The sequence below is a fragment of the Curcuma longa genome, chromosome 8, assembly GCF_044706935.1.
Source record: "Curcuma longa cultivar G26 ecotype Majalengka, Jawa Barat chromosome 8, ITB_CL_G26_1.1, whole genome shotgun sequence".
Classification (NCBI taxonomy): Eukaryota; Viridiplantae; Streptophyta; class Magnoliopsida; order Zingiberales; family Zingiberaceae; genus Curcuma; species Curcuma longa.
The window spans coordinates 7,391,489-7,403,143 of NC_133868.1; the positions used below are offsets into that span (position 1 = coordinate 7,391,489).

The window sequence follows — 11,655 nt, forward strand, 5'->3', positions numbered from 1 at the left end:
CTATCATCTTTTTCTCATTCAAAATCTATTTAGCTCTGAAAAAGAGAACAAAACAGAAAAGTATTAAACATGTTTTCCACTTTCATAGCCTTGAATTCTTCTTATCTAATGAGAACCTCCATCCTCCTCTGTCTCTTCACTTTCTCTATAAACGCCTCAATCATTTCCTGCAGCTCATCTCTCTGCTGGTCCTCCTCCGCTTCTCCCTCCTCGTCACTAATCTTAAATCTCATGCTTTCGTCCTCCTCTCCATCATCATCACAGGGTGACCCAGCGTCATCGGTTTCTGGTTTTTTCAACGGAACCACCTGCTCTGGTTCATTTCGATCTGTGGAGCATTCTGCTGCAGTCCTTGCAGCAGCATTCTCTTCGGCAAGACTTGGTTCTGTTTCGACAACTTCCATCTTGCTGTACTTGGGACTTGCATCGATCTTTACTGTTTCATCATCTTCCACGATGCTGTGTGTTGTGACGAAGAGCAAGATCACGTTGCAGAAGAGGAACAAGGCCTTCCTGTCGATGGAAGGGAAGTAGATGTGGCAGGAGAGGAAAAGGAAGAGGATGGAAACAGGGAGGAGGATTTTCTTGCAGAGCTCCTGCCTCACCGACTCCATGACGTTGTCTCAGTCTCAGTCTCAGTCTCAGTCTCGTCGGTCTCTTTCGGAGAAGAGTGGGATGAGCTGTCAATTTATAGGATTTGTGGGTCAAGTCAACTGGTGTGCGTCGGAAGGAAATGAAATGGAGAAGCTGAGAAGTTTCATCCACGGACATGGAGTCGGAGTTGACCTCGAGTCCGCCGCGGTGCACCTGGCCTGGAGTTGGAATTGATCAAAGACTGACTGCCATGTTCCGAGTCTTGTTGGGGAAGCTTGTGGGATCCTTAGAAAGTTGGTGGATCAAGAAGACAGCTAGCTTTTCCATCCGTCTGTTGCTTACGCTAAAGTGAATAACTTAATCACTAGAAATTTCATTGCAACCTAAAAAGAGAGATCTTTCTACCATATTTTTCCAAGGGCACTTTTGAACTTTAGAAAGCTTTTGTGAAATATTTTCCAACAATGTAAAAAAGAAAAAGGCAACATAGCATAAAGAATTTTAATCCCCTATCTACAATTTTGAGAAAAAAATAAAACATTTAAATATAAACTACTCTCAAACAAAGTTATACGATATAAAAAAAATAAAAATAAAGTCAGTAAAAAGCACCATGTGTCACTGTCGTGCCCGCATCAGACTCCCATTTTATTTCATGGCTGAGACAATTGTCGATAAGTAAGATATACAAGTGCAGAACACTAGAGTCTCGACTCAAGTAACACAGGCGAAGAAGCATCTTGAAGCTTTTGCACATCCTCAAGATGAGGCCTGAGAAGTCCATGACAAGATCAACCGACTCTTGTGATTTTACATGGCCTGGAATTCCCGATGATGATTTGATTGAGCAAACAGTTGTTGCACAAGGCACTTATTTGAAGCGCTGCATCATGCAAATTCCTGCTACTCTTGCACTCGTCATGCATTCTGGCGATTGCAACAAGAGTAGTGGAGACTGAACTACACTGCAGTGAAGTTGTTAGAAGAATCTTCTCTGGCTTCAAAGTAAGACATTTCAGCTTCAATGACACTCTGCATATTAACATCATGTAATCCATCTGCACGACAAATTTAAGTGTAATCTCAAAGCAGGTACCTTAAGAATCAAAATTGCAGCATCCTTGTGTAGAACTTCATTGTATTCACTACAGGAAAGTGCCTGAAACATTTCGTCTTGACAAATAAATCATCTTTTGATATGACAGGAGACTTAATTAATGCACAACTACTGTGCTTACCTGAATACAATTCGGACAACCAGAACTAGACAGGCAATTACAAGTTGAGATTAGTTCCGATGCTGCAGTAAGGAGTTCCCTAAAAAGCATCTGAACCTGAAAAGGGAATGCATGAATTTATGATTTTCTATAAAGCATATGAGATTGCCACTTCTATAAACCTGAAAGGAGAGATCTTGAATGCAGAGAGAAACAAGCAGCATTTAAGTCTGCACAGACAATCACAGTTGAAGTTACAAAATTAGAGACACTACCTTTTTTGTGATACCAATACCACCAGGATGTCGATCATACAGTAACAATCTTTCAGCAAAAGCTCGCTTTTCATGAGGGTTAACACATTCTGTAGCCAAGTCAGTTGCATTGCACATGATATACCTAGATGATAGATTGACAATCATTTAATTCATTAAAGTATGCCTCAAATAAAATTTGGTGATTCAAAACCATAACGACAATTAGATAACAAGGAAGATTTCTGATTCAGATGACTTGGCCAGGAACAATAATCATCACATAGGCAGGCAAGCAGAAATTTATGCGACAATAGGATCATGAATATAAAAAACTTACAAGGGCACCACATTCAGAAGAGCATGGGAGGCTGCATGCAAGCCTGGCTGGAAAGGGAGTTGTTGTTTCTCCAAAGAAGACTTTATTGATTGAGGAACACATATCCAAACTGCCTGGTTTGATTGGGGATATATGAACCATAAGAATATTAAAGAGATTAAAATGAGTGAAAGAGACAATGAAAGCATAAAAAACAAACCTCTGATTCAAATGAAAATTCTGGTAGACTAAGCTCAACTTTATCAAAAATCTGGTTATTTGATCGCCATATGCGATAAAAACCAAACCATTTAGTGGTAACTGTGCAAGGGCGTGTTTGAGCAGTAGTCTTTACATAACAGGATGCCTTTACTGGTGGATAGGCCTATGAAAGAAAAATATCATTATTAAATTTATAGCATGCTTTTCACTGAAAATATAAAATAAAACAAAACAAAACTATGATGCAGCTGTTGTTCTGTGCGTTGGCATGGAACAGAAAGAATATATTTCCTCACTCAAATACCAATATTTATTTCACATGCTTACACGTGGTATAACAGTTTGAGTTGCACAATTTTGAAAATATAATTGCATTGCAATAGAAGGGGAAATATTCAAGGCTTCAAACAATAAAAAGAGCAGAGAATAGAGCAGCTTACAAGTTCACCTCCAGCCACATGTACATCTGTGTAATCTCTAGTCTTGGTGTAGTATTTCAAATCAGCCCTTTGACAGAAGGCAACTTTTGTTGATAGATCCAAACAATTAACGAGATATGTATCACCTTGATGCATGTAAACAGCACCGTCGTATATCTAGATTGAAAAATCACCATAAATAAAGAGTTTGGGCTGCAAAAGGACAAATCATGAAGAAAGGTTGAGATCCAGCAATTGAGGATAGTGTGTGTTCCTTTTATTATCTCACATGCAAATGATGGTAGGGGCAACTGTTATCATATTATAAATTGATTGATTTAAATTTAACATCAAATCTCTAGCAAGCATAAGAGAATGAAGCTACGCTCCCAGTAGAAGAATATAGTTTGTAAGTGTGAAAAATTCAAGAGGTCTCTCCTCTTGATATTTAAGCATGCTTAAATTCCCATGTTCCTTTTACTATCAACATGCAAATGCAACCTTTCATCCCTTCTTGCTTATCTCTTTTAAAGTGTTCTTTCAATATGCCCATAGGCCCTAGAGTAATTGAATGACCCCAATACCATGTTAAAGTTCAAGAGGGAGCTCAATCCAACTCAAAATGTTAATCCAGGTAGAGGACCTCAGGATATTTGAGCATGCCAAAGAATAACTTGGCAATGTGGGACTAAGAAACTCCACCTCTCATCTCAAACTCTTTACCTCCTTTGACATCTCTTTCAACACAATAAGAACATACAGGCGATTATTTAAGCCAATGAACTTGATGTCCAAACCATTTATATACTAGAACATTGTGAAGGATTTCCAGACGTTCATATCACCACAAAAATCCAGCAATTAAGAACCAAAAAAACTGGGTTGTATCAGATGAAGCAGTCTTTTGTTGAGTCATTCAAGGCATGCGTAGTTTGTGTCCACACTCCCATGCAATCATAGTCACGTGAAAAGGACTAAAAGCTACTGATCAACACAGATGGATCCTTTGGTACTTTATTAACACAGAAAAATAACCAGTAGTCCCTGCAGAACTGATATGACAAATGTCAAAAATCAAACAAGGGGACCATTTCCTAAGGTTCCAAATACAGTAATCTACAAGAAAAACAGGATAAATAGTCAACAAACAGTTCTCAAACTTTACATTGAGCAACAACTACCTGGAAGAAGGCCTTGCTTTCTTCAATTTCTTCAAGCACTTCATTGCTTAAACACTCCACCACTTTGTACTTGATAGTTTCAACTGCCCTTATAGTAACAGCACGTGAAGGCATACCCTGGAGAATGGAGATTAAATGTCAAGTGCTAAAGCAAATAATTATATGTAACTGAATTTTTTTTTTTACCACAGCTTACATCAGGTCCAATATAGTTCCATGAGTTTGGAGAAGAAACATCATATGCATCATTACACAAATACCCTTTGTTCCTTAGGGAAATGATCACAGAATTTAGACCAGAACCAAAATATTTTTCATCATACTGCAAACATAAAGGAAGTTCAAAAGCAGCACAAGCAATGTGCTGCTCTAGTACCTAAAGAAACACAGTTCACACAACTATATAGGTAAGTTCTACGGGAAAAGAAATTCAGAGAGAACAAAAAACACAGACTAATACTTTCTGGTTATGGGCGTCGACTTGGCACAGCTCCATCGGCCTTCCAAAGAGCTTATTAGGGAACTTCATGAAATATTGATCCAAAGGCCCTTCAAATGCAACATATACTGCCAGTGACGGCCTTGATCTTCTTCCAGACCTCCCAGCTTGCTGCCATAAGCTACAAAATATATAATGGATTACAATTCATGAACAAACTGAGTATAGATAATTACATCCAATAAATGGGACATTTCTACCTTGCAACAGTACCAGGAAAACCAAGATGTATGGTAGCATCAATATGGCCTATATCAATTCCGACCTCAAGTGCATTGGTTGCTGCAACACCCAGAATTTTGCCCTCAGAAATATCAGCCTCTATTCTCCTTCTCTCCTGCAAAACCCAGAAATAATAATCTTTGTTGTTCAACAATCATCAGACAGCGACACTTTTTCTTGAAATTAGTGAGATAACGTCCTCATATAACCAGTGGATCATCTCACTAGCATTACTAGCCTGTAAACTTCCTCTGCAACTATAGTACCTTTACTTTCAGTGACATTATTTGTTCTTTCAACTCACAAGTTGGATAGGAGTATCTTTCATTAGCTTATCTTGATTTTGGTAAATATATCTAGACAGTCAACATCTAGATGCAGTATGTATTGCAATCACACATCTTGAATGACAATAACAAGGCCATTTACATATATTCCTACTATCATCAGTTAATCTTTCAATATCCAAAATGAAAAGGTTAAAACGACATCAAAATTCAAAACATTCAGATACCAAAAGAACAAGTTTCCTAGAGTGTCATCATGTGCATCAGAGGAACTGCAATAAAATGTAAAACTGAATGTAAATCCCAAGAAAATTCAAAATTACATGCGGAAACCTATAAGGACTACTCAGACTGGGTGTATCCCTAAACAAAGTGCTTACAGTTTGAAAGATTATACATAAACAAAGAAAACTTCTCCAGAGTTAAACAAAGAAAAATAATAAAAGACAACATCATTGAACCTCTTGCAGGCTTGATATAATACAATAACTAGCCTTTCCACAAAGGTATAGTAATATAGGAAATGGATAAGAAACCTGAGGAGAATATCCAGCACGATAAACACATATGGATTTCACCAGATCATTTGCAGTTGATTTAAGTATTTCACGCCTGTGCAAGTAAAAAAAGTAGGTACAGATCAACAGATGGGAATTTCTAAAAAAAGAGGCCATCAAGGCAAAATTCACATTAATCATTATACAATTGCAGTTTACCTAGACAGGAGATGACTTACGTGTAACAGAGAATTAATTCGCATAATTTCCGACTCTTGCAAAAGGCAATGCAGCGAAGTCCATGTTGAACCATTTCTGCCAGTAGATAAGAGGCCTCCAGAATTGGGCTAGTAATGTAATACGTAAAAAGAGTGAGCAACTTGAATAGAACATATGGAATAAGGCATATCTTAGATATTCAGGTACCTGAAAGAGAAACAGATGCAAATTAAGAATTAATTTATTTTTCAATTTTAGTTGATATTCGTAATTGTTCTATGCTAGGTGTCAAAAGCTTGGTATATTTTAATTTGATAGGAATATCTTTTAATTTGGTTGAGTTATTTTTCTACTTTAGTTGGTAGGATTTTATAACTTCGAGTTGTAGTCAATTTATTTCCCAAGTTATACGAATCCTTATAGGTGAGTGGGTTCTTACTAGGCTTGCTTAATTTTTTTATTTTTCAATTTTAGTTGGATTGGAGCTTTTAAAAAGAAATATTAGCAATGTAATTTTTCTAGTTATGTACTGTAACATACACAGGTAAAATCCTAAAATCACCATAGAACAAAGGAAATTTAGATATGCACACAAATAAGAGCGTAGTTATACCTTGAACGTCTTGATTTTCTGTCAGGCATCATAGGGTTGTTATTCTTCATGCCTCTGAATGCCTTTTGTTCCTAATCATTAGGAAAGAGTACATTACTACATCATCATAATTGTTTAGTATCAAATTGTTAGAGTATCTACGCCATTGAGCTCTATCTCCTATTATATCATCATTTATATTTAAATAAATTTTATCTTGTTTTATGCTAACCAGATACTGCTTCAGGAAGCAGAGCTACTTGCAAATGTACAAGCAGGCTCACCAAATATAATGGAGGGTTCCATAAAATGAAGTACTTTGGACTGCGAGGACTTCCATCATTTTGAACCAGCTCTAGTGTCTGCAAGTTGCCAAGCTCCTGATGCAGAACAGAAAATTTTCTTATATAATTAGTAAAGAAACATTGTTGTCATAACCAACATTGCAAAATCAAAGGAACAAGATGTTTGAATAAAAACTCAGCAATTGATCGCCACATTTTTGTTGTTGATGGTCATAGAAAGTTAGCTAGCATCCAAACATCATCTCCAAATTTCAAAATTAAAATAAGCAAAAGGGCATAATTTGGAATAAGGTTTTCACATTTCTAACTTAACAAATATCGCTGAAATTTGAAGAGCCATAAATAAAAATAAAATATAAAACATAGAAAAGGCAATCCTTATAGTGAATGTATCTTTTGTGTTTATGAAAAAAACAAAAAGACAATCAATAGTGAATGCATCTTCTATGTTCATGAGTATCAAGTTACTACAATTATTAAAAAACCATGAATATAGAGTAACTAAGGTTAAAAAAATACACTCTTTCATTACTAGTAGCTACCATGGCATGCTCACGTGGATTTGCTGAGGTTGCAGTGCAAAATATGAAGGATGGATCACTACCATATACTGTGAAAAGTCACGAAACATCTGTAAGTATAGATAATCATGTATAATAAAGCTTATACTGTTGAACCAATTTTAATGTTATGTACCATGCGAGCATATTCTCTGCAATCTCCTAAGTATAAGAGCAGTATGGCAACCAAATGCTCCTTTATATGTATGAGTTTCATCAATCACAACATACCTAACAAGCCAAAAAGATTAAACAAAAAAGTATCATAGTTACATGAAAAAAAATCTTTAACAAGAATCACAAGAGCCATAAAGCCAAAGTGTAGTGAAACATAAAACATTCATGCAAATGAAAAGTAGTTGATCAAAAGAAACAAATGAAATCATCAGATACCTGAGATTTGATAAAATTCGCTTAAATTGCCCATGAAATGGCAAGATAGACATGTGTAACATATCTGGATTTGTAATCAACTGCAAAGTGATATTATAGTGAAGCCTCTACTAAATGACAAAGAATAATAGGCAAATACTGCAAGACGAGCCTTATGTCCACTTACCAGTCTAGCGTTATCTCTTATCAGCATACGATTTTCTTGGGATGTATCACCATCATAAATACCAACATTTAGCCCTATATTCAAGCCATCTATCATTTTCAGTAGGGTTCTCAACTGGTCTTGAGCTAACGCCTAAAAAAGTTAGAACAACTTCAATGAAATTAGATGGCATTAACCAACTAAGCTTGACATCGTACTTGGAAGGCTTGTGAAATAATGAAAGAAGTGGCATTAAGCAAAAAAGAAATCAATAAGCATGAGGGTAAAACCTTTGTGGGGAACATATATAATGCGCATGACACTGTGTTCTTTGATAGTGCTTCAAGAACAGGAATATTGTAGCAAAGAGATTTCCCACTGGAAGTAGATGTGGCCACTACAACATTCTTCCCTGACAAGGAAGCAAGTACAGATTCAACCTGAATAACTAGAAAAGTGATCAAAAGAACCAAAAGATATGGTTCCATAGGTTAAACTCAAAACAATATGTGCACCTGATGGCTGTATAACATGGTTATTCCAAACCCTTTGAGTGTTGATGTTAGTGCTTCTGATAAATCAGTATGGAATTTGGCATAGACAGCTTCTTTTGCATCTATAAATTCCACATGTACAAGCTGGTGAAACAAAAGGTTAAACATTGAATTTTTCACAATGTTATTTTGCAAACAATATGGACAAATGATGTGTCTGCTGGATCAAACCTGTCCTTGTTTACCAATGCCTTTTCTGAGATGTTCAACCATCTCAGCAGGTTCCAGGAGATGCCTACTCTGTCAATTATAGAATAATGGTCCTCAAAAAAAAACATGATAAGACAAGAAAAGAAAGTAGCAGGATTGAGTGAATCTCAAGCGAAATGATTTGGAATTTCATAACCAAGTGATATTTCTGAAATGGTAAGAAACCTACACGACACAATGATGGCATTTTCCTGAATGGCACAGATCCACTTCCTTCTGAAACAACGCCAGCAATTACATCCTGCATCGAAATGTTTTCCTCTATAGGCAATAGCAGTGACATGCCACTTGCCAGTTTTATCTCCTGTATTCCATCTAAAGCAGTTCATGATCGAACCAAAAGGTGTTTTTTCCCCAAAAGCTCAAAGTCTAAGTAATAAAGACGTCTAACATAAAAGATGGTTTAAAAAATGCTAACAAGTTTTCTTCTGATTAACAGAGCAAAAACCAACCTGGTTAATTGTTTGATGACAATAAACATCACTGGCACTGGTTAAGAATCACTATTGCATACAATATAACTCCATGTCTCATGCAATTAAACCAAGCTAAGCTAAACACAATTTTGACAAACATTGACATATCAAAAATAAATATATGAGCTTCATTAACCTCATCAGTTTGCAGAGAGAATGAAATTAGTTAGAGGTCATGTAAGGCGATCACTAAATTAGAACTTTATCTCTTATAAAGAAGTAAGTGTGCATAGGAAATTGGAACCATGATTTGTTCAGCTCTGATAGTCTTTCAATTCCAATACTTTGAAAGAAGCCATATGATGAATCACATGCAGTTATACTTATTAACTTCAAATACAACAATGCATACCATAGCTTCCAATAAATAAATCTAGAACAGACACTCATAGCATAAGAAACATTGTAGATAAATGAGACTGGCATACCATGCAACATTTAATAGCTTTCCATAACTCTGACATGAAGATAACACTCCTTCGACCAAATGCACGAACAATTGATGAAATTGGGGGTTTTTTTGCTGCAAATATATCTAAAAAATGAAACTTGCTACATTTAATAAAAAGAAACACAAATAGAAAGGAAAGAGTGAGAACACAATGATCCTGCCTGTATTTCTTACTACATGTTGACCATTGGCGGAGATACATATCAGAGTGGCAGTGTCCAATTTGTTCAGAAATCTTTCATCTTCACGAAGAGATATTATCATCTAGGCATAATTGCATAATGATTTAGGCATGTTTACTCAACATCTAAGCAAGAACATAGAAATGTTATCGTAGAATATTTTATTATATATTATATAATAATAACTCAGTATGGAATATAGATAACTTTTTAAAAAAATGATTATACAGTTTAGTGGCCGATGAACTATTTTATTGAATCAGTCCTCTTCTCCATAACTAACAGGTGTAATCTATTAGGAAAGCAAAAGCCAACTAGTTGAGTAAACGGAGGGAATTAATTATTTAGAAAAAGACTTAAAGCATTTGAACACATTGCTAATCAGTGAACATTGGGTTAGTTGTCAAGTAAACAGATGCATAACTCCTATTTAGATGAATAGAGATGCTACAGTTTATAGTTTTGTGTAATTATTATTCCTTCACATGTACAACATGCATTTAATTTTAGAATGGTGAGTGTTACTGAGTATTAAAAAGTTGCTGCGCAAGAACGTCAGGAACATGATGCCCAAATTTTAGCGTTGAAACACGGTATTGTCTTTCATCACATTCAATTGACCATTTAACATGAGTATAAGAATGCACAAATTCCGCCAAGAATTTTTTTTTAAGTGTAATTTGCAGTAATTACCTTTGGACAAAGAAGCAGAAGGCTTTTAACATCTGTCATGCAAGCATTTTCCAGACCAAATATATTTGATTGCATAAGTGCTTTGTCAATGCACTCCCAAGTGAAGCATTTCTTTTGCCTTTGAACAAAAGCATACATAATATTTACAAACATAAAAATTTTCAATACTCTCTTCAACCAAGAAGGGCAAACACAACCCTGTGCAACACCAGTGGATTTAAAATATTCTTCAAACAACAAGCAATCGCTTGAATTAGCCTTGGACAAACAATTCACTGACTCTAGAACACCACAAATTGTGCTGCTGACTTGTTTATCGGATATATTTTGGGCATCAGAGCATAGCACTTTGTAAAGGGCATGATTGTCTTCCAATTTTCTCTCGCATGCTCTATCCGAGTTACTCTTTCTGCGGCTTTCACCCAATGAAGTCTCCCCTTCCTCACTAAATAGTCGCTTTGAGGGTCTGCTATCAGTTTTTGTTATCTCAGCTTGCATGGCCGATAAAGAAGAAAGATCATTCATGATATCGTGCCAAGTAGAGTCGGCCGCAGGTACTGCTACTCTATCAGTGGAGAAATTTGGCGTTCTACTCCCTGATCGACCATATTCCACCGCACTTAGCTGAGATTTCCTTATATAAGGAACGAGAACCATGAATTCACCGTGTTCAATGGAATGACTCCCCACACGACTATCTAAGCTCAACTTTGAACCCTTAAAAACAATTTTTTATTAACAAATGCATCAATTCCGGAGAAAAAATAGGTAATGCAAATTTTCTAGTTGAAAAATAGACATGGGCTAAAGTCGAACTATCCGAAGCAACAGTTCGAACCACGAATAAACGTTTAAGAGAATAAATGATGGCAGGGCAGAGTGGAAATCAGTTCTTGCCTTGAAGAAAAGGTGGAAATGAGGAGAGTTCTTCGCTGGGAGGAATGATTCCATAAGCTTAGCCTTCAGGTCGACGATGGAGCGGTCACAGGAGATGGAGATAGTAACCGATCGTCCATCGAGGCTTCGGACCTCGATCGTCTTCTCCATTTCTCGTCGATTCAAATTAGTGCATTCGTCCGGGTCCGGTCAGGATTCCCCCGGTGAGTCGCGAGCGAACCCTAGAGGAACTTTGGCGGGGAGACCAGGACGCAACAGACGCTGGCC

At 36.5% G+C, this 11,655-nt stretch overlaps 2 protein-coding genes across 2 annotated transcripts; both read right to left on the bottom strand.

Moving 5' to 3' along the window:
- Window positions 1–17: 17 nt before the first annotated feature.
- LOC141832993 (uncharacterized) lies at window positions 18–639 on the bottom strand. Its single transcript, XM_074720367.1, has one exon. The coding sequence runs from the start codon at window positions 612–614 to the stop codon at window positions 102–104; it is 513 nt and encodes a 170-aa protein (XP_074576468.1). The 5' UTR covers window positions 615–639; the 3' UTR covers window positions 18–101.
- A 590-nt stretch (window positions 640–1,229) lies between these two features.
- On the bottom strand, window positions 1,230–11,655 carry LOC141833761 (uncharacterized). The gene is made up of 27 exons (XM_074721257.1): window positions 11,389–11,655; window positions 10,492–11,208; window positions 9,778–9,880; window positions 9,594–9,700; window positions 8,859–8,993; window positions 8,651–8,719; window positions 8,441–8,563; window positions 8,216–8,365; window positions 7,947–8,078; window positions 7,781–7,860; window positions 7,524–7,618; window positions 7,370–7,437; window positions 6,807–6,902; window positions 6,544–6,614; window positions 5,951–6,058; window positions 5,751–5,826; window positions 4,906–5,042; window positions 4,667–4,826; window positions 4,403–4,582; window positions 4,207–4,323; window positions 3,047–3,202; window positions 2,605–2,769; window positions 2,406–2,518; window positions 2,087–2,210; window positions 1,833–1,928; window positions 1,691–1,753; window positions 1,230–1,626 (listed from the first exon to the last, which is right to left on the bottom strand). The coding sequence occupies exons 1-27, from the start codon at window positions 11,536–11,538 to the stop codon at window positions 1,555–1,557; spliced, it is 3,663 nt and encodes a 1,220-aa protein (XP_074577358.1). The 5' UTR covers window positions 11,539–11,655; the 3' UTR covers window positions 1,230–1,554.

Excerpts from the sequence above, each read along its gene's own strand:
- LOC141832993 (XM_074720367.1), bottom strand. The coding sequence starts at position 614 with ATGGAGTCGGTGAGGCAGGAGCTCTGCAAGAAAATCCTCCTCCCTGTT.
- LOC141833761 (XM_074721257.1), bottom strand. The coding sequence starts at position 11,538 with ATGGAGAAGACGATCGAGGTCCGAAGCCTCGATGGACGATCGGTTACT. Across the intron at positions 8,564-8,650 it reads GCATTGGTAAACAAGGACAG|CTTGTACATGTGGAATTTAT; the intron begins GTTTGATCCAGC and ends TTGTTTCACCAG. Across the intron at positions 5,827-5,950 it reads GAATTAATTCTCTGTTACAC|GCGTGAAATACTTAAATCAA; the intron begins GTAAGTCATCTC and ends TTACTTGCACAG.